Genomic DNA, 27,783 nt, shown 5'->3' on the forward strand with positions numbered 1-27,783 from the left:
TAAAAAGTGAAGTCTTGTACTTCTTAGTATCACTCGAGATATTAACTTTGGAAGAAATGGGCAAAAGACACGTTGCAGAGATAGATTTGATAGAACTTGGGTAGTAACTGAAAAGGAATCAAAGAAATAGATTTCTACTTTGGGTAATTGAGTAGGTTGTGGCTCAACCGTTCACTAGCTTTATGACCTCGTATCAGGTTGTATAACCATTCTGTTCCTTAGTTTGTCATTTATAAAATGATAATAATAGTATCTACCTCATAGGGTTGTCATGGGATTAAATTAATACCTGTAAAGCATTTATAAAAGCATCTGGCACAGAGTAAGCATTCAGTAGGTATAATCTACTATTATCATTAGTTGAGCTGAAAAAACAGAAACGAGCTCTAAAGGAAAAATAAAGAGGAAAACCAGTCTAACATTTACTGTGGATGTGGTATAGTGACATAATTTTTAATTGTAAGGAGAGAACAATTGAGAACCAGTGGGAAATATCACAAGCAGGAATGTCTAGCACACATGAATGGGACAGACAGAAAAAGGATGGTAATTCATGGACATATTAGAAAGTGTATAAGCATTTGTGTCAAACTGGAATCAAATCCCAGCTCTGATATTCAATACCCACGTAGCTTTGGCTAAGTCCTCCAGGTTGCTATGAAATGTAAATGAGTCAACATATCTAACAGTTCACATTCAAAGTGTTTCCTCCTTTTCACTCTCTTACATGGCAGCAATATGTGCTAGACACTCACACAACTTATTTCTTAAAACTATAAAATATGATTTTGAAAGCTCAGGAAATTAATGTTCTTATTAGGAACCATTTACAAAGATTATAGTCAAATGCTGTAATATTCCTGCATTAAAAGCAGAAGTAATGCTTCAAAGTACTTTCAATATAGGTCTTTTTTTTAAGTTACTTTTCATAAAATAGTAGTTTATCTACTATGATAAATTAGATTTTAAGTAATAAGAAAATTCATGGTTCTAAAAATATATGGTTCTATGAGAATATATACTTATCTACCTAAAAACATATTTCTGGAGATTTAGAAAATAATGCAACAAAAACTATTTTGTACCATTAGAGAGAAATAATTTTAAAACTGCAATTTAAAAAGGTAGTACAACAATTGAATTTAAAAGCCTAAATTCTAAAGTCAGACCATCTGGGATTGAATTCCAGTCCCCTGCATATTAGCAATGTATCCTTAGACAAATTACTTAATCTTTTAGTGCCTTAGTTTCCTCATCTGTGAAAGAGGAACAATGATCATTTCTACCTTGTAGGGTTACTGTATAAATTAAATGAGGTTAATACATGTAAAGGGCTTAGGATAGTACCAGGCATAGGGCAAGTACTATATGTACTAATTATCATCATCATTACTTTGCAAATCACTGAAACATTTCTTTCCCATTACATCTATATTGGTCATTTGTACACTCAATTTTAATGACATTTAATCTCTAACAGCAATAAACATGTTTATAATACCTATAGTAAACCATAAGCATAACGTAAAACTTTGTAAGTTCTATTCTTAACAACAATAGTCTTACCCCAAGATAGTATGGAGGCATTGTCTTCAAATAACTTTCGAATGACTGTCTCCATTTCAATGTTGGTTTTGCTTTATGTACTTTAAACAAGTCATCTACAAAAGTATAATGTGAACAAACTATCATCACTCATTGTTTTCACAGATGAAAATCAAGTCAAATAAGTTTCACTTTTAAAGTCTGCTGTCTTATTTGTAAATCAAAAAGTTACATAAAACATAAGCTTTTAAAAAATTGAACATGGTAAAATTTTTGGTTCTGGCATTTTGTTTAGTAATACCATTTTAAAAATGAAAAGGCACCAATTATGTTATAGAATTACTAACAGTATAGGTAGAATCACAAAACACACAAGGAAAATCTATTCACTATCTAGACCTGGACATGAAACAGACTTGAGGACAGACAGAAACTATGCACAGCATTTTCTAGTAACTTTCATATAGATATAATTCCACGGAGGAAAATTAGTCTCCTCCAACAGTACTCCTCAAATATTATAGCCAGATGGTCCCTAAAAACTACCTTAGGCTTTTATCATATTATTTTGGAACAAATTCATTCATTTAAAAAAATATTTGCCGATGGAAGGAGAACTGACTCTGGGTAGTGCACACATAATGTGAGATATAAATGATGTTATTACAGAATTGTACACCTGAAAACTATGTAACTTTACTAACAATTGTCACCCCAATAAACTTTAATTTAAAAAAAATATTTGCCAAGTGAAAATTAAAGTATCGATAAATTCTTAGAAAGAAAATACACTCAGGTCTTATGAATATGCTTCACAAAATGTCTTATTTACCAAATACAAAGCCTGAATTACCAATTCTAACTATATAAGAAATCTAACTTCAAAAAAAGTTTGAATACTTAATTTAAAAATTTTAAATATAATGCCTTCAACTTGAAGGTGTTTTGACACTGCCTTTTAATTTACCACAAATGTGACCAAGTTGCAATAAAACAAGCTTCAACAGGTTCAGTATTTTAGAATATTAAAATCAATTTCATTAATTTTCAGCAGACAGCAAAACTTACAAAGAGATGTTGCCAAAGTTTGTTTTTAGGAAAATGTGTACGTATGCTGAGCCATAGAAAATGTGATTAGAACGACTTACCTAAAAGGGGAAGGAGGACTGGATAATTGTAAGGCATCACAAATAAGTTGACACAGTTCAATGCTGTACTGGCTTTCAAATAACCAAACGGATGACCGAGTTCACTATATTTTGCACTATTGCTCACATATACCTGTTAAAAAGGAGTGGTTAAAACTTCGTATTTAATAACCTTTACAGAATGTTATATAAACCACGGTTTATATAAGAAATATCTAACTTAAATTTTTAAGTCACTGTGGATATTTAGCTCACCTGCCAACATGTTTGAGGAGATTTCCTTTCCAAGATAAATTGAGTCAGTGGTGAAGGTTCCAACTCGTATTTGTCAAAAGGCAATTTGTCGATAACCATTGGTTCACAGTCTGTACAGGAAAACTTCACTACAGGATGAGATGTCCGAGGTGGCTAGAGAGGAAATTCTTATTATTACTATTTACACAAAATACCAGAAACGAACTCATTTTCAGTATGTCTCACTACCAAAATGTACTCAGTTCCTTAGTTTTGCTAGTAAGAGTCTAATTTACTACTGAAAACACCATTGAACTGAAAAAAAAGTACTCGAAAATGAAAAGCTTCAGTTATATAATATTCACGAGAAAACGAATTCTCTGCAGAATGAAAATATTTTTAGGTTTAAAAGCAAACTTTCTCAGAGAAATTAAATGCAACATTTTGGAATTAAATAAGTACTCGTTAATTTTTACATCCAAGAAACATGAACATATAGAAACCTTCATGAGTCCTCACTTGTAGCAATTTAATTACTCATATAGAGTAGTGGTTTCCAAACTGATCATATACCTGGATCAGTAAAAGTTTTTGAATATACAATGTTACCACATTATATGTAGCTATAAATTACTTGTAAAGTAGTATGTATATATATGTGCAGGCACACAAAATATATACCAACGTAATATTAAAAATAGGAAAATAAAAATAAACATAAATAGACGTTCCTATTGTATTCCTTTCTTATTCTAGTAGACTGCTTCGATTATCCCTGTGGTTTATATACCCTGCTTCTAGGAATACAAAACCCACAATACTTCAAAGGAAAAAAGAGGGGTGTATGTTACTCTGTTTCCCCCTTAATAGTCTCCCCTTTCTTAAAATCTTTGCTGAGGGTCACACTGAGCTTCAAGCTGTTTCAGAGGCATCTTTAGAAGTCAGCACCATGGCAGAAGACATCACGATCAAATTAAGAACTATCAGACTGCACCCTTTCACAGCCGCCTCCCCAGCCAGAACCAGACCAGGAACTGCTAGCAGAACTGCACTTCCTGCACTTCCACAGCTGTGAGAAGGCAATGACCATTAAAGAGGTAATGTCGACATGTGCGAATGGTACTGGCATGTGTACAAGTCCCGCTGCCCCACATCCCGGGGGTCAGCCTGGGACAGCCGCCAAGCAGAAGGCATGTTTCCTGGGAAGATCTGAACTGGCTCCACCCACCTCTCCTTTGTCCTCCATCCTTCTCCCAGGGTGGTGAAGAGAGCTCTGGGTACATGGCGATCCCCACCATGGGATTCTGAATCATGACTTTAATAATAAATACTTGTTGGAAAAGTGTAAAATAAATGAGTAAAATCTCATCAATTGAAGATAGGTGAAGAAAATATGAGCTATGAAGAAATAATTCAAAATTTCACAGCTATAAAGGACTCTACTAGCCTCAGTTACTACCTATACAATGGTGGCTCCCAAACGACTGTGCTGGGACCAGATCCCTCTCGTTTCTTTTATGTTTCCAACTGCCTACTGGATATAAGCTAAATCTCCTATGGGTCCCTCAGACACATGACCATCCAATGCCCTGTTCCTCCCTCAAACCTTAAAACCTGTTCTAAAAACCTAGGTATTACCCTTAATATCTCCCGCTTATCCTCCATATTTAATTATCACAAAGAACCAGATAAATGATTCCACAAATTCTAAGACACTTAGCAGAACATATTAATATGTCAGGTGCTCAGTATTAGTTAGTAACCTGTCAGTACTAAACTCTCATCTCTCTAGAAATTTATCTTCTATTTCTCATCACTCTAATTCATGCTTTCACCATTTCTCAGACTAGACTAGTACAACTACTTATTTTAGTCTCCCTAATTAATCAACCCCCTCCAATTAATCCCATAGTAATAAAATTTAAATATGATCATATGATTACCCTATCTGAAATTATTTGGTAAAAGCAATAGCCAATCACCTAAGAATAGGGTCAACTCTTTTAGTGTCATATACAAAGACCCTTGATGATCTGGTCTCAGTCTGCCTTTCACCCACCACACCGTGTACACCCTGTGCTCTGGTCACACCAAACTACTTATAGCTGCTCAAACAGATGATCGTCTTTCATGCCCCTGTGTTTCACAATGTTATCCATGACTGCTTTATTTTTCTCCCTTGCATCCTGCAAACAAAGTTCTGGAGTCTGACTGGCAAGTACCAACCACAAAAGAAACTTCTTCCCTTACACCCCTTCCCACCCTGTACCCCAATCACATACCAGGCAGTTAGACACCACCTCCTCTAGATCCTGCTCTGCCCTCTACGACAGTTAGCACACTGTATTATCTTTACATGTCCGACCTTCCTGTGTACTGGTAAGGTTCAAGAGTTACGGGTAAGCACCGTTTTACTCATCTTGTGCTCCTGTGCCTAGCATGCACCTAACACATAGCTTACTGAATCAGTCCATAAGGAAAAGAGAGGGAAAGGGAATCTTCTAGAACTTAGTTAAGAAAATTTTGCATTAATTATTTCATTTAATCTCCCAAACAATCCTGTGAGATAGGAGCTATTATCTTTATTTAATAGATGGGAAATTAAGGCTTAGAGAAGATAATTAACCAAAGGTACATAGCTAATAATTCGTAGAGCCATGATTTAAATTCAGAATCAGTCTCTAAATCACATCTAATTTCAACATCAATTCTTACTTGAAACACTGTTATTCATAAAAATTTCATTTCCCCTCTAATATCCTTCAGTTATTAAATTTTGCCAGTTCTTTCTAATATCATCTCTTTCTTATGATTCTCTCTTCCATCATATCTAACCATAGCAATGGCCCAGTAGGAAACCTGCTTACCTTTCAACTCATCTCCTAATTTTGCTGCAAATAACAACCATCAGATTAATTTTCCTAAAACAGTATTGTATAAAAATATCTTCAGTTGTTCTTCGAGCCTCAATGAAAAAAGCTTCAATTCCTTAACCTTGCATTTAAAATCATGAACAATTTGGTTCATTTAATAGTACTCTCAATATTCTACATATGTCTTATGACCTGCCTATACCTAGCTACTTTTTAGTTCTCTTTAGTTCTTTTTTACTTCCATACTTTTTTCTCATACTGCTCACTCCTCCCACTGAAATCCTACCCATACTTCAAAATCCTCTATGGCTTATAACAATTTGCAATAGACCACTAGAGTAGTATTAATATGATGCTTGTGATATTGGTTTTGAATTTCTTTCTATTAGGACTCAAAAAGGCCCATATGTCCTACTGTAGGCGATACATAAATATAAAAGACTGAACAACCAACAAGACAGTGTTTCATACAAATATGATACCTGTTTCTACAAGAGTTGAAAGGAGTCCAGAAGAGAAAGTAAAATGGACAAAAAGAATTGAGAGCTTCTGTTTAGACCAGACTAAAACACTATGATGGTTCAATCAGAAGAAAAGGAAAGGAATTAAAAAGATACCTCACTGAAAATAATAAAACATTAATTTCATTAAAGCCAAATGAATAAAGGAGATATAACTTTATAGACCTTATATAGATTAAAAGTAAATATTTCCTGAAGAGTTGATATAACTTTAAAGTATAAGGTTTTCAAACGGGGTTCAGTTTAATTAATAAATGATAGCTACATGAAATATTAAAAGACTGCTAAATGATCTTTGAAATACACCTTTTAGTTTCTAAGATTAATATGGAAAGAACCACTGTCATGCTTTCCCACAAAATATGCTGTGATGTCCTCAGATACTAGAAAAAATACTAATCTGGGAAAAAAATCTATTAAGATTAAAGAGATATTAGTTTGTATAAATTTACCGTATTATAAGAACTGTATAGTGAATACTAATAATTCACCATGATCTTTCAACAAGCTTCACTATTTCTAAAAATAAATCATGCAAACAAGATCAGAAGATCTTTTCTATCTTAAACCTCCAGACTAAAATCACTGACTATAACTAAAATCATGCAAATCAACATTAAGTCCTAAAAGATTGCAGGCAAACAATCAGAATTATTTTCTAAGACTTCATTTAAATTCTAAACTGTGTCCCAGAGACAAATATTCACGTTACACTATGTTAGAGTCCAAAGAGAAACTCATTACATCTATGATTCTGTACCCAGATGTCAATAATAAAAACGTAAGCATAGTATTCGATTCTAAAGGAAACAGATGCCTTTCTTCTATTATTACATAATGAATAATACAGTATACTAAAGTAACTAATAGTTTATCGCAGCACTTTGAACATCTGTCTAATTTCCATAAATTAGCCATACCTTAACTGATAGTAGTACTTAAAACTAGTATGAAAAGCAGCTAAATGGTCACTATTACAAAGTCATAGTCTTTTTGGTACTTACTAGTGTTGGAGAATTCTGATCCGGCCAAAAAGATTCTGGAACAGGCCAATGACCTATAGGAACCCCAGTTTTAGGATTTGGTCTGACATATATGAGTTTGTGACAGCTATGCCAAGGCTGAGATCCAAAAGGCCTTGATATGTCGGGCTGCCCATCTATAGTAAAGAAATAAGACAAAGCATTTATCATTAAGGGGGAAAAGCATAAAGGGTTAAATTATATCCATTATTAACTTAATAAAAATGTTCTAATACTTTTTCGATTCTGAATTCTCCTATTTTTCTCAAATGGTAGAATAGCATCATGACTGCTTAACATTTAGATTAGATTAAAATTCACTAGAGAGTAAAGTCTGCAAATGCCAACTATGAGTTTAACAGCTGAAAGGAGGTCCCACAGTATCCTTTGCTTACCCGATCAGAATATGTACAACACACTTCGTGGTAAATACTTGTTTAATGAATGCTATATTTCCCCCACCAGATAAGGGTAAACACTCAATTTCTTCATCATCGTGCCTGGCGTAGTAAATACTACAAAAGTATTGCTAAATGAGTAATCATTTTACCTAAAGCCTAATAATTGAAAAAATCCCTTCAAATCCAGATTTAAAGCACCCACCTTTAATTTAAAATAATTCTATCAAAAGAGCAACTCTCTTCAATTAAACATTTACTTAGTGCCTAACTCTAAACCAAGCACTAAAATAATCTAAAAATAAACATATTCCACAATTCAATTAAAGAAAAAAACTTTTTTTTAAAAAAAAAACAGAAACAGTGATAAAATTTATATAATCTTACCATCTTCAACTCCTCCCCTATAATCTCCCTCTGAGGGTACCCATTTTTTCATCTCTGACCTTTCTCTTCTCCCACTCTAGTGGATCACTTCTACCAAGTGTCATTAACGGCTTTCTAATTCTTGTAAATTCCATTGTACAATGCAAAGGATCCAGATGCAACAGCTTTCCATTGATTGTAGTTAACTCTTTATACCCTTTGGCTAATGTAAATAGTTCATGATCACAGAATATTAGAATAAAGCCACAAGGGGCTTAGTTAGCTACAGTTAAAGTAATCAAGCTTAATGGCAAAGGCTGGTTCCTCATTTTTGGAACCACACACACCACTTGGACCAGTTTGATCCTTAGAAAAAACATAGCTAAAGAGTTAAAGAAACACGTAGGGTTCACTCTTGTGTATTGAAAGACATGGGAGAAGCATACATACAGGAGAGAGGCAATGTTACAATACTAAAAAGGAAATGAGGTTGCTCATCTGTAAATGCTTAGCTTTTTGGCTCTTATAAAACTTCAGTTTATTAACAATCAACATAAAAAAGTCATGTTACTGAACCACTATCAGTTTACCTTGATATCCTATTTAATCTTCCCTCTTTACCAATATGATGTTTTGTCATCTTAATAATTTGGCCTTGTCAATCTTAACGCCAAATCATAGTAAGTTTTAAATTCTAGTTGCATAATTGATACAGCAAGTTTAGAATGTAAGAAAAGTGTGATAATACCTTCTACAGGGGAAGGATCTGGTCCTGCTTTTTCAAAGTTTATTACCACACCACTTTGCACTTTCTGCACCAAGGACTCCAGACACTGATTAAGCATTCTTGGAGAACATACGGAGTATGAGCGTCCTGAGATAAAAAATAAATAAAGTGAACTAGTCAGTTGCAGAAATTCCTACCTTTAGCAAGAGAAAACCATAGTGGAGTTTCTGACAGTACTGATTAACAAAGGTTCAATGATAGTTTGACTTATTTCATTATCTTGTAAAAAGAATGAATAAAAATAGTTATTTTCAATAAACCAACAATTCCATTTTGTGAGAATATATCAACTTTTTTCTTCTAATTATACATATATGAAAAATAGAAATCTTGGTCTGAACAAATCACAATAAAAAATCATGTTTTATTTATATATGTATATTATACACAATGTATAAAGTATGATTTCAAAAATATATATATAAAAAACTATAACTGTTATCCAATACAATTTATCTTTACTATACATATACAACATCTAGTAACTAACCCCCAAAATCCTACTCCTGCTTAATAAAAGTATTATCACTAAGATTAATGCAAAATACATAGCAGATACTTATATAATTGATCTGCTGGCAGTTATTGCTTATTTTAAATATTTGCATTTTAATACATAGATGGTAGCAAGTGCATTTCTGAATTTCATTTGGCTTACCTACTTGGAAATTGCCTATATTAAATGAATTTCCCATTTGTATATTTTATAACCCATGGGATTTTTAGTTCAGAAGCATTAAAATGCTAGTGATTAAGAAAAAACTACTAATGAAAAGATCTCTTAAACAGGGATTTTTGATGTATCCAGACCTGTGCTGCCCCATAGTCACTGGCTACATATGACTACTGGGAACTTGAAGCATGGTTAGTCCAAATTGAGACGTATAGTAAGTATAAAATACACACCTTATTTAGTAGACTTAATATGAAAATAATGTAAAATGTCTCTATAATTTTTAAATATCAATTTCCTGTTGAAACAATATTTTGTGTATAATGAATTAAATAATATCAAAATGAATTCCACCTATTTCTTTTTAATGTGGCTACTATAAAATTTAAAATAACATTTAACTTGTCATATTTTATTACATGTGCTGATATTGACCAATGCTGAAAACCTTAACTGAAACAAATCTTTTTTTTTTAATCAATCTTTAATAAAACATCTTAAAATGTAATTTGCAATGAGCACAATATGGAATTTTACAAAGTTTTCAACAATTTAACCAAACACAGCTGTATCATTATATCTGAATTACTCATATCAATTTATACTTAATTTGTGATGTATTAAAGGCTACTCAGAAATGAGAACATTAGGCAGTAGTGCGATTGAAATTCTTAAGGGTCAGCTTTGCTTAGAAAAACAAGTATCATGTAACAAACAACTTATGTATGATAATGATAGTCATAATAATAAAAATACCTACCAATTACCGAGTGTCCATGTGCCTGGCACTATTCTAATCACTTTATCATATTAATTTATTTAATCCTAGCAACAATGTATAGGTTACATTCTCCATTTTACAAATGAGAAAACGAAAGCATTCAAAGGTTAACTATAGTAGTACAACCAAGATCCAAAACCTTACAGGGTATCATGATATTCATTTGAAACCAATATTTAAAACAGAATATCTATATGGAGTCACATATATTTGAAAGAATTAGTAAAGTCAAATTTTTTTCCGAGTCAATTTTAACATATACATAAAACAATACATAAAAAGGCTGACCATATTAACACACAAAGTGTGTTGAATATCTTATTTCATGAAACTTAAGCATATTCCCAAGAAGTCATTAAAAACCAAGGTGTAAAATTGTGACAATTCTTTCTACTGCCCTAACCTGTATCATCATCAATTAATTGATTAGAAAACCATAAGTAAATGAGTTATGATCTTACTATGAAATAAAATTACTACCAAAGATGTTAAATGAAAATTAGAGAAAAAGGGAATAACCTTGAGTCATTTCGCAAATAATAATCCATTAGTTCTTTTAAAAGTTAAAGAGGAATAGCAAATTTTGCCATCTTTACAAAGTGAGCCTGTATCTTATGTAATGTGTCTCTTATTCTCTGTGTCAAAACTCACCCTTTGTATTGAAGCATGAAGTTTCTAGGATCACTAATTCTATTAGTGAGAAAAACACACACCTTCAAGTCAAGAAGATGGCTCACTTGTGATTATGTAGAGTCCACAAAAATAATCAAACTAAATATAGTGAATCTGAAGGCAGTAAAGTGAAAAAATAAACCACACAAAAAACCAACTTGACAGAAGTCTATTAGATTAGCATTTTAGTATAACAGAGAAGAGACAAAAAGAACTTTTTGAAGTTAGGCAATAGTCCTTACAGGGGCTAAGAAAGTTAAATGTATTTAATCTAGAAAAGTTTTACAATTTTTATGAAATGGTTTTTATCCTCAATAGCTCCACCAACATAACATATCTATTAGGCATGTTTTACTTGATATCATCCCTCTGCCTCCCCCATACCTGCTTGTCCCCAGTGTACCCACTGGAGTCCACGGCACAACCATTCACCTCCCCTTGGTCAGGCCACCTGGATCATCCAGGGATCATCGCTGATTTCCTCTTCTCTCACTGCCCTCATCCTTGGCTCTCCTTTGCATCAGATCTCCTTACCACCTCCAAACCTAGCACTTTAAACCAAAGAACTGTCATCTCCTACTAGTCCCTGCTTCCATCCCTGCCACTTTACAGTATATTTTCATCTAGCAGCTGAAGTGATCTTTCAGGAATAGATATCAGATGTCACCTCCCATAAAAAGCCCTCCAATGTCTTCTCATCACACTAGGAAAACAGAAATATTTATTATGACCTAAAAGGCTATTCAACATTTGGCCCTTGCCTACCTCTCTAAATCTACCTGTTACTTTCTACTCCTCCCTGTGTAAACTCCAGCCATGTCAGCCTTCCTGTTGCTCCCCAAAATACAGAGCATGTTTCTTCTCGTACGATTTCCTCTGCATTATTCAGACCTGTACTCATACATTAGACTTATTGTGATTATTTTGCAATATGTACAAATATCAAATTACTATGTTGTACACCTGAAACTAATATAATGTTGTATGCCAATTATACCTCAATTGAAAATAAGAGGGTTGATGATATGATAATAATTTTAATAGGATTAATATTTTTAAGATACAACCAGGGCTGATTTAATCCCTATTCAAATAAGTGACTTGAACTTCAGGGCTAGAGATATGCAAACGTAATTTGTAAAAAAAAATAATTATTGTTTATTTACTTCTTTACATAACGAGTATAACAATCTCCAAGGGTAAGCAATATTTCAAACTGATTCAAACTGGGGTAAACATATCCTTTAGGTTTATGATAAAAGGGGGGGAAGGAGGAGAGGTACATCCACAGAAGACCTCCCATTAATACTCATTCTCTGCTTCAAGTTACTCTCTATACCCTTACCCTATTTTTTCTTCAAAGTAGCACTCCCTAATATTATTTATTCACTTTACATGACTTTATATCATACAGTCTCAAAATGTAAGCTTTCTGTCTATTGTTCGTGCTATATTCCTAGCATCAAGAATAGTTATTTCGCATAGAGTGGGTACTCATTAATTACCTGATAGCAAAAGGAAAATGTTTACAATGACCATTATATAATTTTTTAAAAAGCATACATAAAGTATAATAAAATGTTAAGCAATTATTTTGGCAACACAGGTAAATTTCTTTCCAATTTTTCCTAAGTGAACATGAATTACTCTACAATGGGAAAAAATAAATGTACATACACTATTCTTATCATTAAGTTTTTTAAAATGCACGGGAATCATTAGCAGTGATTATGTATTACATGGTGTAATACCAGTGGATATTAGTTTTTCTGGTCCCTCTACTTTTTTGATGGTTTATTCTCAAAACTTTCTTTAGTCAACATTTTTTTTAAATAAATAAGAAAACATATTGAGATATATGAAAAGGTGAGTGCATTCGAGCAGCTTCCAATTGTTAGCAAGAGCATGAAAAGAAGCAAATAAACTGCCGCATCAGGAGAGATTTAGGGTGTGTATCTGGGAAAAGCTTCCTCATTTCTTAACCAACTAAGGTTTCTGGGTCATTAAAATATATTACCAAAGGTAACTTGGAAATCTTCTCTAGAGATGTCCCTTTCAAAGAATAAACAACATAACTTAGGTATATTATTGCCCAATGGCAAGGACATTAACTACTACATGATGTCTCTGATTCTTCTCAGACTACCTTTGATTATACCACTCACTGTTTCATACTCTGAATACTTTTGATCCCAGAAGACAAAAGTTATAGTACATACAGTCCCATAACTTTAAAATTCTAAGTTCAAACTAAGTAATTTACGGTAAGGACTTTCCAATGTGCGAATGTTTCAATTACAGCCTCAAACCCCTTCTTCAATCTGTTATAAGTAAAAATACTGGAGTTAAAAAAAAAAAAACCCAAACAAACATAAACTCCCCTCAGGATTTTAGCAAGTGGGTCAGTTCAAGGCTGAAAACGAAAATTTCCTGAATACAAATGTGCATCCACCCACAGAAACAATTAGGACTGTCACAGAAAGATATTATCCAGGCACAAATTGTTAACGGTGAATTTTCAAATTTAGATAATAGGTTTTCCCTTTAAAATTTGTGCACATACCTTTTTTCTTTTGTAAATTAAATTGTGAAGGCATTACATGAGTTCACCAAAAAGTATTTCTATAAAATGAGAACATTTAATAATTAATGACAACCTCCTAACTTCCCTACTTCACATACCTATGTAGGTACGGCACCTTATTCTCTGTGAATTTTGCAGATTTCCATACCCATGGACTTTTAGAAGAAAAGCATCTAAAATATTCAACAGATCTTAGATTTTCCTTAAACTTACATAGCGGGCTATGATGGAATCTCAACAGAGCACCAACTGTGTGTCTAAAGACTATGTCACAGGCCCCTGACACGAGCGAAATAGTGGTATGCCAGACTTGGACATTTTAGTGTCAAATTCCTTAGGTGAGAACTAAATGCTCTATGAAAGTAAGAACACCGTGTTTGTCATATTCACTATTGAAGTATTAAGCATGGAACAGTGCTTGGTACACAGTAAGCATTCAATACATATCCATATGAATTAATCCACCTGTTAACTCATTCCACATTAAAGACGTTCTGAGTCTATTATATATTCTGTTTCAAGAGTGTCATCAATGTTCGCTTAGCATGTGACTACCTGGACCAGTTGGTGTTGCCTCTAACCTATCAGGCTTCCTCTTTGCCTCTGGGGAAAGGTGAACTTAACCAGGCATGAATCATTACATGGACAATGGGTAATGAGATGATTCTCAAAACATTTTTCACAGAAAATATTCTTCGGCATTTATAAATCATTGGCAATCTTTGTAGATAAGAAAATAAGTTTAACAACTTGAAATACCAGTATTTTCTATATGGGTAGAAAAAATTACCATTCATTATTGGATCCTATTCAAATCTAATCACAAACCTTTATCGATGCAGTTTTAAAACCATATATGTCTACTAATTCCTAATGTTACAGCTTGTCAAAGCAAACATGGAGTTTTTGAAATGTACATATTAAAACATTCAGATAAACTCTGCTTTAAGTCACTGAATGATTGCCAGCAAAAACTTACCGCCTGTCACTTCACACATTGGTGTGATTGCAGAGTCATCTAAAGGAACACCTGTCAACTGTTCTGATTCTACTGACATGGTGCCAGGCAACCGCAACACTAATGCAAAGAGTCTCTGATCCCAACGAAAAGGTTCCTTGGTCAATTCACTTCCAGGCAAAGGAGAATTAAGAGGTAAATGGAGCTGAAAGTAAGGGGGGAAAAAAACAATAAGATTTCCACATGCTATTTTGCCCAAAAGGCCACATTAATTACACTTGTATTAAAACTACATCATGAGTCTTGTATTAAAACTACATCATGAGTCCCCCATCACTCAAAAAACAAGCTCAAAAACAAAAGCTTATGCAGATACATCTAAAATAGCACATGAGATATTGTTACTTCAATCTTCTTAAGCTCTTCTCTGAAGACCTCAATTGAAAAAAATCTTATTACTATAATGCTTTTCAAATTTCAATTCAACTAACCACCAGGAGCTGGACTGCTTCCAAATAAATAATTTCATTTAATCATTAAAACAACCCTATGGTAATTATTCCTATTTTCTAGATTAAAAAAAAAAAAGAGTCTCAAAGAGAATCAACAATTTGGCCTCCTAGGACAAGTCCATACCTTTTCTGTTACACCACAGCAGCCTCAAACATCTCCACAGTTAATAATTTTATATGTGCTTCATTTTATACAAAACACATTCCCAAAGCATTTGCATGAAAGTAAATTTTGTCACTCTAACTGCATACTAAATGTCTAAAGGTAGTCATTCTTAGCACATCTAAGTAAAAATAGAGGATTTGGGAATTTGCATTTTTTTTTAATGTCTCTCCCCATCCCCATCAGACCTGCTAAATCAGAATCTAAGATTCTTAAGAATCTTTAAAAAGCTTTAAAATTATTCTAATGGGTAACTCTGTACCAATAGACTCCATACATCAATCTTAGCGTAACTCATAATAAATGGGACAGACAGTATGTCTCAGGATGTAATGCAACAGGGAGTATAACATAGAAAGGAAAAGGGGAAAGAAAGGAAAGGTTAAACTTCTATCTAATCAAGCCTTCAGTTCTACCTACCAGTTTACAGGGACTGCTGGGGTATAGGATCAAGTTAAACAGCACTACAAAGGAAAATCAGTCAAATTCCAGAATGTGAGATGTTCTATACGACAGATGACCCAATTTCTCTAATAAATCAATGGCATGAAAAAGCAGAGTGGTAAGTGGGGAGGGTTCAAAAGCAAAGATTTTTTGAGACAATCAGGAAATTTTGAGATATATTGGAATTATTAACAATATTCTAAGCGTGATGATGACATAGTGCTTAAGAAAACAAAAATCCTTATCACTTATAAAAGTTTTTAAAATAAATACAAAGTTCAGGACCAGCATACTCAGGAACTTATTTATACAAATACTGGAGTTTTCTTTAAACTAGAAAACACACTTTAAAATTATCACTGCCAAATTAATTGCAAGAGTTTACACTACTTTTGTCATAATGCAAGACTTACTTGTATTGCTTATAAGCCTTTCTATTTCTCAGCTCAAAGATTTCTGAACTTAATAAATTGGGGACTGAGGTCATTCTACACTGACTTAAGACTCACGATTTTTCATTGATTTACATCAAACCATTAAAAAAAAATCAAATTCTATTCTAAGAGAGTTCCTAGTAAAGCTCTGCTAAACTGGTACCTCTCTCCAAAAGATTCATGCCAAGAGAATATGGTTCTTTTATCAAGATCAGCCAAGATTTTATGACAGTGGCCAGGAGTCATGAGCTCCTCCCCTGGCACTGATTCTACTTAGGGCAGATTCAGAGGCAATAAGGAAGGAATGTTAGAAGAAATCTGGGCCAGGATGTTCTCTGAGGAAGGTTTTTCTAATCTTAAAGGCGGTGTGATACTTGCAAAACAGCTCAGAAGCTCCAGGCCCTTGTTGCTATTACCACACCTTGCCAAAGATAAATAAAGCACTGATTCAGTCATCTCTTTTTACTCCAGACTAACCACCTTTGTACTAGGGAAGCACAACTATCAGGTGTCATTTTCTCTCTAAGATCACAGAAACATCCAAGCACCAGTGGCACTGGCAGAAAGGGGTTTCAACTGTTAATGCATTGCTCTGAGAAATAATGGATACATGAAACTATCTCAAGAATCCAGTGTATAACAGCACTGCAGAGACCTCATATATAAGTGGTGGATAAAATAATCATAGATCCCAAACGACATACACATACATACATATACAAACAACTAATCAGATGATAATCTCTCACACACACACACACACACACACAACTGATCAGATGAATACCTACAAGGGAGACGACATACAACGAAATAATTGGCCTTTGGCTGTACAATGCTAGATCTAGAATGCATTTTAAGTAAAACAAACAAAAAAACAATATTCACAAGCATATTTTACACATAGCTATGTCAATTTTATAAACTTCTCCAATTTTTACTCATTTTTCTGTTTTTCATTATTTCCCATTCTCATATCACTACCACCCTTTCTCATCACCAAAGGCAGGGGGGGAATTCCCTATAGCTGAAGTGTGACAGTAAAATAGGAAGGAGTAATGGCAGACAAACAGGGACAGGAAACAGATAAAAAACCTAAAAAAAATACTCTTAGGAAGGTTGAATTATTCCATAGTCTACAGGTAAAATTTTAGCAATATCTTAAAATCACAAAGGGAGGTCTTTCTGAATATATGGACTTTGAGAATCAAAGCAAATTACACATAAATCAAGAAGAAAAATACATAATATATAATTAATATATAAATATATAATATATAAATATATAATTAGAGAAAAGTGCAATAATTATGAATAGATAATTCCCCAAAGTGAAAAACGGGCAAAAAATATACCTGAGGAAATCTGTATGGCCTACAAATATTAATAGGTAAAAAGATGCTCAAATACACTAACACAAGACAATGAAAATTAAAATACCAGAGATACCCTTTCACAGCCATCCCATTAGCAAAATTTAAAAGTTTGACAATAAAAAGTGATAACAAGTACAAACAGCAATGGGAATGCTCGCTCTATCACTCCTACATGCAGCCATTTTGGAGAACAATATGATAACACCTGGTAAGCTGAAGATGAGCACACCCTAGAACCTAGCAACGCCACCTCTAGTTATACATTGTAGAGAAATTCACATATTTTCACAAGAAGCAATGTAAAAGAATATTATCTACAGCATTATTTGAAATAGAGTAAAAATGGAAACAACCTAGAAGTCCAGTAAGTAAGGGAATAAATCAGTAAGGGAATAATAAATCAAGGTCTGGTTCATAAACCAGAGTTGAAATGAATAAACTAGATCTCTAAGACCCAACGTGGATCGATCTCAAAACAGTATTTTTTGATAGTATAACATACATACATTCATGTGTGCATACATAAAAGAACATAAATCATGAGGGTATAGCTTGATGATTTTTCACAAGTTGAATGCCCTTGTGTAACTAGCACTTATATCAAGAAACAGAACCTTACAATTCATGCCCCCTCCAGTCAATACCCCTTTTTGCAACTGATTAGTTTTGCCTAATTTTGAACTTTGTATCCGTGGAATTTATATACAGCTTGGTCTCTTTGGTTTATGACTTCTTTTATTCAATATTATGGGGGTAAGGTTCATCCATGCTATTGCAAGTTAAGTACAGATCACACATTCCCATTGCCATACGGCATGTGTAGGTGTGGGAGGGAGAATATATTATAATCTACTGTGTTTCCCGGAAAATAAGACCTACCCCCAAAATAAGCCCCAGTTAAGACTGTCAGCAAGACAGACGCATTTGGTACAGTATGACGATGTTCCAGAAGATGACATGATTGTATCTGAACAAATGTAGATCGTTGTACATGAAAAACTAAGACATCCCCTGAAAATACGCCCTAATGCATCTTTTGGAGCAAAAATTAATATAAGACCCAGTCTTATTTTCGGGAAAACACTGTATTTATACATTTGTTTTGTTGTTGATAGGCATTTGGGTCGTTTCTAGTTTGGGTATATTACGAATAGCACAACTATGAAATTATAGTACATGTCTTTATGGAAGACATATGAGTACGTATGCATTTCTGTTGAATATGCACCTAGAAGCATGACTGCTGGGTCATAGGGAAGGAATAAAATTACCTATATCAGGTACTGACAGTTTTCCAAAGTAGTTGTACCAATTTATACTTCAACCAGCAGTGCAAGAGAATACCAGCTGCTCTGTATCTCCTTTAGTAACATTTAGTTTAGCTGTCTTAATCACATTAGCCATCTTGGTGTGTGTAGTGGTGTCTCAGTAGGGTTTCATTTTTCCTAATGTCTAAGGAAGCTGAACACCCTTCAACATTTCTTGGCCATTTTGCTGTTGTCTTTTGTGAAGTGCCTATTAAGTCTTCTATTTTTTTAAAAAAATTGTGTTAGCTGTCTTTTTCTTGATTTGAAGGATTATTAATATATTCCACATGAGTCCTTTGTTGTATACAGATATTACGAGTACCTTCTCCCACTTTGTGACCACTTTCATTATTTTAGTAATATCCTAAAAAACAGAATTTGATATTATAATGTGTTTTTCCTTTTATGGTTAGTACTTTTTGTATCCTCAAAGATCATGAAAATGTTCTCCTATGTTTTCTTCCCAAAGCTTTATTATTTTATCACTTATATTTAAATGTGAAATACATTCATAATTAAGTTTGCTGTATGATATGAGGTAGGGGTGAAGGTAGTTTTTTTTTTCTCAAACGGATATCCCATTGACATAACCCCCATTTTTTAAAAAGACCATCCTGCTGCTCTATGTCCAATTTTTCTTAAATTGGTTGACTATACAAATGTGAGTCCATTTCTGAATCAAAAACAGTATTAGATGAAAAAGAAGGCAAGATGTAAAATGATACACACAGATTAGCATCTATATGCACCATTAAATAATTAGTGTACTTTTATAGATGTATAATACATACAAGAATATATAGTAAAACATGAACTGGAAGGCCACACACCAAATTCATGATAAATGTTGCTTCTGGGATGGGGAAGAGGGGCAGAAGTAACACTGAGTAGAGGAACAAAGGAAACTATACCTTCATTATCTGGAATGTTCTGTTCCATTTACTATATTTTTAAAAATCTACAACAACAAAAAAAACAAAACTAGGCAAATACGGCTGAAATAATTTTTTACTGCACATTCATATTCAGAATAGAATATATTAATATGGCAGTAACTATCAAAAGCCAGTAAGTTATTCAAGTAGTTATCTATACTTCTTTTATAATAGTGTCATTATTTTATACAAAACCAAAGACAAGAAAACTTCATACACATCTCAACTCAATAAGAGGTAGATAAGATACAATCACTATCCTCAAAACTCAGACACTTATAAGGACTCTTAACAGTTTGAATTGATTGGCTATTAAAAAATACTGCAAGAGGTTAGAAAATTATGCCTGCTTTCATTCATCATTTTTTATGCACCTATCAAATATTAGTCATGTTTTGGTTCTGGAGATTAAAAGGTGCATAATAAAAAACAGTCCCACTACTTAAAGAATTCTGAGGAAAGGGATCACGTTCCTAAAGAAATGTTTTAGAGATGTGTTATGGGTAAGTTAACAAACCCAAAGAAGAAAATGGAAAATCACAGTATTGGCTATCATCAAGATATTTATTAGGATTTTTAGTTCTGAACAGTTCTGACAGGAAAATAGTTTTATAAGAGCTGTTTTCTGACAATTGCAGGAAACTTTAGTATAAGAATACTCAAATTTAAGTGTCTAAACAGATAATGCTAAAAAAATTAGTTATAACAACAACCACAATTATATAGTACTTACTATTATATGGCAGGCCCTTTATATACATTAATTCATTTAATCCACAGGCACTATTATAATTCTAATTTACAAGTGATTAAAAACAGACACAGAGAGCTTCAGTAACTTGTTGGAAAGTACATAGTAAATGATGAGACAGACTTAAAACCCACGTAATCTCACCCCTGATTCCGTGCTCTTAGACAATGCATTATTCTCTCTAGCCATTAATGAAACCACAGATTGCATTTTAAAAAATCAAGTGTTGAAATATTATTTTAAAAAACACACACCCTAATTCTAATAAATGGAAAGAAACTTTAATAATTATGAGAATAACTTTTAGAAAAAAAATTTAAAACATTGATTTCTGAATCAATCTGGTAATTTTAAGCCACTAGTTAATATATGTTGTAAACATTTTAGATTATTTGTTTTTATAAAGCATAGTCCTGTGCTTTTCCCCCAGTTACTCTTTAATCCAATGGAAACAGGCAGTAATACACTTATCTCCCTCTTGCTGGTCTCTTCTAAGTCTCAAGTCCAGGGGATATAACAACAATAAAAATAAACAATAGCTAGCAATACTGAGTGCTTACTATGTGCCAAGCACCATTCGATGATCTTTTCATACAATATTTATAACAAACCAATGAGGTAGGTACTATTATCCCTACTTTAGAGACAAGTTATAATAGAAGACTGTATGTCAGGAGACACCTGTTTGAGAATACACGCTCAAATAACCCCTGCTACATAATCAAATTCAGAGCATCCAAGAAAGACTGAAAATTTTAAGAACTGGATAAATCATGTGTAATTCAATAATACAATAATTTTCCCATAACTATGACATTATTGGTCTTCATTAGGGTCTTCATAAGGTTATACTTGGCAAAGATTCAGTCTAAATGGACCGCTAAGCAAAGAAAATTATTATTTGTACTAACAAAGTTTTACTTGAATATAATTGAGGTTTTCTATATTATTATTTTAAATGATTCATTTTATTAATATCAGCATTCCAGATATCGTAAGTAATTGTCCTAATAGCTGACAGAAAAGGAAATGCTAACTCCAATTTAAATTTTTCCTTCTTTCCTTTGGAGATCTATCTTTCTGCCCTTTCACTTTTGAGTCTTTCTTGAACTTTTTATTAAAAAAAGAAAAAGAAAATTTCTCCATAGGTTTAAAAAACAAAGGGCAGATTAGGTGAGAGAGTCTACCATTAGGTTTACTCAAATGTTCCAACTTTCTGTACAGATAGAAGTACAATTTCCCCTTTATTTGACTGTTTTATGTTTGATTACAGTTCAGACCCTGAATTATTTGAGACTTGCCTAAGACTAGACTAAGGCTCAACTTAAATCTTTATTTACTTATTCATTGAGTGCCTACCATAAGCATGACATTATTTCAGGATTTAATAAGAATTATACCAAGCCAAATAAACAAGATTTGGGATGTGTTAGCTAGCTCACTTTAAAAGAAACTATACTATAAAACCTCACTAATGAGGAGTCTCATATATTATTATTTTTTAAACTTGCAGAATGTACAAAATAAATAAAAGTCAGCAAACAGTTAAAAGAAGATAAAAGACATTTATTTTTAAAACACGTTTAATCAGGAACGAAACAGATTTCTCTTGGCATACAAACAACCTAACTGGCTTCTCGATGACCATCACACCAGAGCCGATCATAAAAGCCAGGGCTGACTGATCTGTACCAACACTTTGGAGGTGTCCCCTGGCACCTGAATGTTCTACCAACTGGTTCTATTACTGGGCGGGGGAAAAGATCTGATTCTTTTCTGTGCCACCCCCACCCCCCACCATAGATAGAATTTGTTCCTCCCATTCCCACAGCCTAAGGAAAGTACACGAGTAAGAGGGGCAGAGTGAGGACTGCAACCAGAGCACAAGCACCTCTCTGTGTCCTGCCAAGAATTGTGTCCCTCTCAACATGCATATAGATGTGGATTCAAACACACAAACATGGATTCCAGGGTAATGTTTGCAGTGGGTCACAGAACCAGATAGTCTTATCTCAATGAGCTGGGAGTACTATTTTGTCCCTATGTGTGTAAAAAGCTAATTTCTATGTCCCTTGTAGGTGACCACACATAGAGGGTACAGACATGAGTTGAGAAACCTGTGTCTAACACCTGGAGCAGAAGTGGAGAAACAACCATTCTGTATGATGAAGCCGTAACAACTGCTCCATCTAGCTCAGTGTACAATACTCACAATGAGAATTTGCATATGGACGTCCTTTCACCGAGGCCCACACAGAATACAACCTCATAAATTCTTACCTTAGTCAGAGATACAAAAAACGTGACCACACATTATTTCTTGCAAAAGTTTTGTACCTCACACACCAAAGCATCACTTATCTTTATAGTTTAATGCACTGGCTAATACCAATGAACTCGGCACAGTATTAAAGAAGTAATTAGGTCACTATCAATATTCAATTTTTAATTGTTATGTAAAGCCTTTTAAAAAAATAATGGGGATCACAAATCAAGCTATAACTCAGGAATTCTTAATGAAAGACGACACATTAGACACTGTAATTTCCTACCTTCCTACCAACATGTTATGATATGTACAATAGTAAAAGTATGCATGAGATACTGAAGAATAAGTGATTATCTAGGAGATGAACCAGGACCCAGAGGGAACAGCATCGGAGTAAGTTTGAAGAATGAAAAATTTACTGAGAATCTAGAAACTTTAGTCAGTTGGAGGGAATATGCAGTGAAGATTATGATCAAAAATATAGGAGGCAAGAAATAATAATAAACAAACTGATAAAAAAACTAAGTTAAAATTCAGAACTGCTAGAGAATAAAGTACAAAGAAGAGAGACTGAAGATTTTAAGAAAGCCTTTAAGAACTGGTAAGATTTTAATATGGGGGAGACAGAGGAATAATATTCAGGGAAAGGGAGCATATAAGGAAAGAAACAGGAAGCATTCAGAAAATTATTAGTCTGTTTTGTGTCAAGTTTAGAGAAAATACAATGCTGCCATTTTCTAGTCTTTCTTCCTTCTATTAAGACAGCTCCCACTCTAAGTGATCAATGATCTTTCTTTTGGTCACTGTGGTAGATGACAGTGTGGTGCAAGCGTTCCAGGCCTAAGTCTTAACACAGGCCTCACTGCTTCACTGTCATGCCCTTGGGAGGCAGCCGCCACGTAAAGAAGCTTGAACTAGATTACTGACTGATGATAGATCACATGGAGATACGGAAGCCCTAGGAACCAGAAGCAAGGGGCCCAGGCAACAGTGACACCTAAACAGTGAAACTCTAAAACCTCAACCTGCCTACCCACACACAGCCTCAAATACTACCTATACTCATAATATTTTAAAACTTTATATGATCAGACTAGATATTTCATCTGAGCACCAAATAAATATTCTTCTGCCTACTTGACACTCCTCCCTCTTGAATGGCTCTAATGTACCTCAAGCTCAACATGTTCAAAACTGAAGTCAAGATTTTCCTCCACGCAAAACAGTACTCGTTCAACATTTCCTAGCTCAGTGAATCGTACCATAATCTATCCAGTTTTGCAAGAAGCGATCTTCCTCTTCCTTAAATCCAAAATGCGAGAATACTCGTATGTCAGCAAATTTGGTTGATTTAACCTTCAAAATCTCTTGAAACTGTTGCTTTTTTCTATTTCTTCCTACCACTACCAACCTCCTTGGCCAATGCAACAATGCCTAACAGGTCTTGGTGTCGTCAAGCCCAATCTCCTTTTCCTTTTTTTACTGTGATTCCTCTGCTCTTATGCTCCAAGTCACCTTAGCCTTCTTCCAATCCCTCCTTCTCAAACGTACTCCCTTTGCGAAAAGAACCTTTCACAGCCCCTGTGCCTGGTATGACCATCCTTCCACTCTGGGTGTAGTAAATTCTATTCACCTCTTCAGATGTTAGCTTTTCATGACCTCCCTGACTAAACCTAGTGCACCCATACTGAAGCTCTCTTAGCACATATTCCTCCCTTTTGTTGGATATATGACACTTGCAATTTTACTTTTATCTATGTGACACTTTTATTAATGTTTCCCTTCTCAAAACTAAATTCATGAAGGCAGAGCTCCTGCTTGTTTTCACTCACCATATGATCCTTAGAGCCTAGCACCGTGACTGGTTCATAGAAGAAATTCAATAAATATGTCTAAATAAATAAATATAGGTAGATGGATAAATAATGTGACTGGCTGCTGTGGAGGATACTAAGAAATCTGGTGGACAATGGAAAGCAATGAAACATGATGAACAGAATAATACACGTAAGTGGTGTGCTTTAGAATAATTTTTGCCATGGTATGACAGATTGAAGGAAACCACGGCAAGTTAGGGAGCTAATGTAATACTTAAGAAAAGCACCACTGTGACTGATGGTAAAAGGAATAGGAATGAAAAAAAGAAATAGATTAATAAAAACAAAAAGTAAGGGACTGATAACCAAAAATAAATTACAGAGGAAAAATTATAATATATATGTATGTCCTAAGGCCCTGATGCTTTCTCTACCTCCAGTATTCTGGTGATGGTTTAACATGTTCAAAATAACAACGTACTGTAATATATGGAGTATGATTTTTTAAAATAACTACAAAACTAAGTTCCAAATACACATACGTGCATTTTGCATGCACACACATGACAGAGTATTTTTCTAAAAAGTTATACAATGCTGTTATCAACTCTAAAGTATAATTACACATAACTGTTAAGTAATGTCCCCAATTGTTCAGAATCTAACATAAAACATTTAAGCTGAAACAAATTATAAAGCATTAGGTCAGAAGGTTAATTCAAAGCATGCTGGTAAAGAAACTTAAAAAATAAAGATATAGTAAAAGCTCCGTGAATCATTTTGAGGGCCATTATTTTCTATGTAACTGAAAGCACTTAATGCTTCAAGCACAAAAACCCATCAATAAACTTTCTACAGTACATTATACCCCATAAAAATAACAATAATAACCTTTTCTTGATAATTCAAAGAAGCGGGGAGAGAAAAATGCTTAAAAACTTCTTATTCATATCAAATATTGTCCCAAATCATGTAACAAGTTAATGGTGTCAATCAGATATACTACGTTGAATCATCTCAATCCTCCAACACCTGTGACCTATAACTTAGATCCTAAGGTGTATCATTAATTTATTTTGTTGCTTTCCCCAAATTTAACATTAAATGTATATAAAATTTGTTTCTAATAGCCACATAATTATCTCTCCAGCTTCATATCACATTCATCTTCACTGTATCATCGAGTTCCAGTATCACAGAGTTTGAACCTAGGTCTCTCCACACTGGGGGGCTAGAGGTTCTTCTGAATCCCTTTGGACCATCAGAGATTAAGCAGAACATGAGTCTTATTTTATAGCCTGTGCTTATGATCGTGACCTGTTTAGCATCTTTAGTTTGAATAGTGTTAATTTCAAGGCATATCAAATGCATTTCCTAATTGGTTAACATTAGAATATTTTATAATCTGTTTAATGAATTATAAATTGCTAGGTGATATAATGCTTCCCTTTAAAAGATTGGCTTTGGACAGATGTTTGTTTCCTCAATAATACTTTCTTCATAGTCGGTAGAACAATCATACCATCTCATAGTTTTGAAAATTTTACCTCTCATCTCAGAAATCTGGCAGTTTCAATTGTCTTTATTTGCACTGCCTGTTGTATGTTAGGTAATCTAATGGTTTTTTATTTGTTTCAATGCTAATTCAAAAGGTATATCACCAAAAGGTAATAATTTCCTTTAAAAATTTTTAAGAAATAATTAGGGATCCAAATTTATCTTAAACTTCTATGAGAATTCTGGTTAAAAAAAGATAACAATCAAATATAATGTGTAAACCATGTTTGGATTCTGATTCAAACAAAACAACTGTGAGACAAGTAAGGAAATCAGGATATAGATTGAATATTAAGATTATTTATTGGATCCCTTCAAATATTAAACTATAGATAAATCAAATTTAATTAAAATTTGTTAAAATAAATGAAAATTTTGTTAGGCTATAGAACACTGCAGATGTGTATATGGATGGATTTAGATATCCTTATATGTTAAAGATGCATATAGAAGTATTTACGAGTGAACTGATATAATGTTTGGAATTTGCTTTAAAATGTTTCCCCAAACAGTGTGTATGGAGGTACGGGCAGAATAGATGAAACAAGACCAATAAAATGTGGATAATTATTGAAGCTCTGTAAGAGTTCTTGAGGTTTATTATTTTCCCTACTTTTGTGTATGTTTGAAAGTTCCATTATAAAGTTTTGAAAAATTGGACATATGTGAGTTAACCAACCCAACAGTTAAAATGCAAACAATTAAAAGCCTCTATGGAAAGGAAATGAGAATGGGAAGGAAGTCTTTCTTTTATTACTAGCCCATCTGTAAACGTAATTATTAGCCAAATGTTCATGTTACTTAAACTGAAACACTTTAACTCTTTTAAATAGAATATAAAAATTTCACCTGACATGAGGTGCTACCATTTCCCCCAAAATAAGTCTTAGCCAGACAATCAACTCTAATGTGTCTTTTTGAGCAAAAATTAATAGAAGAGCTGGTCTTATTTTACAATAAGACCAAGTTTTTAATATAATAAATATCATATATCATATATCATATAACACCATATAATATCATATAATACCGGGTCTTATATTAATGTTTGCTCCAAAAGATGCATTAGAGCTGACTGTCTGGCTAGGTCTTATTTTCAGGGACACACGGTAGCAAAGCAATAATCCAGCCTCAGTGACAGCTAAACGATCCACTCCTGTGCCTAAATACACAGTGACACAGGCAGTACCCAGTACAAGTCCATCACAGGTTGTTTCCTGGCTGAAAGCTAACTAATTTCTCCTGATTTCTGAAATTCTGAAGAGGTAGGGAATAGGTGGGTAATATTTCTTAGAATCAAAGAAATATAGACTTATTTACAGGTAGAAAGAGGGTAAGGAAACCTTGGCACAAAGAGATTGACAAATGTGTCCCAAGTTACTACAGGTTCTGGAAAAACTAAGACTTAAACTCACCTTCTCCCACTTCGCTACATCCTTGTTACGTATCTGGATTCCCATCTAATGTTTACGTTGTGCCTCTACTGTCACCCTACTAAAATCCATTTTTCTGCTTGATCTTATAGTAAATAATTTCAGATTGCTGCTTTCTGGGTGGTTCCTATGTCTGCTTATATCACCACTTATGCCTATCAGTTTCCTCACCTACAAAATATGTAACAAGGACATAAACAAAGTTGGCTTAACATTAAAAATT

At 33.7% G+C, this 27,783-nt stretch overlaps 1 protein-coding gene across 3 annotated transcripts in view; it reads right to left on the minus strand.

Annotated features, from left to right (window-relative positions):
- INTS6 (integrator complex subunit 6) overlaps nucleotides 1–27,783 on the minus strand; it is a 97,477-nt gene that overhangs the window by 33,383 nt on the left and 36,311 nt on the right. For all 3 annotated transcript variants that reach the window (XR_013993161.1, XM_081045385.1, XM_081045386.1), the window contains 6 exons: nucleotides 14,584–14,767; nucleotides 8,856–8,981; nucleotides 7,326–7,480; nucleotides 2,949–3,101; nucleotides 2,694–2,826; nucleotides 1,567–1,661 (listed from right to left, as the gene is read on the minus strand). Coding sequence is in view for 2 of the 3 variants with exons in the window: in XM_081045385.1 (XP_080901511.1) it covers nucleotides 1,567–1,661; nucleotides 2,694–2,826; nucleotides 2,949–3,101; nucleotides 7,326–7,480; nucleotides 8,856–8,981; nucleotides 14,584–14,767 (846 nt within the window). In the remaining variant the exon portion in view is untranslated. The remainder of the gene's footprint in view (nucleotides 1–1,566; nucleotides 1,662–2,693; nucleotides 2,827–2,948; nucleotides 3,102–7,325; nucleotides 7,481–8,855; nucleotides 8,982–14,583; nucleotides 14,768–27,783) is intronic.

This window comes from Rhinolophus hipposideros (assembly GCF_964194185.1).
Source record: "Rhinolophus hipposideros genome assembly, chromosome: 4".
Taxonomy (NCBI): Eukaryota; Metazoa; Chordata; class Mammalia; order Chiroptera; family Rhinolophidae; genus Rhinolophus; species Rhinolophus hipposideros.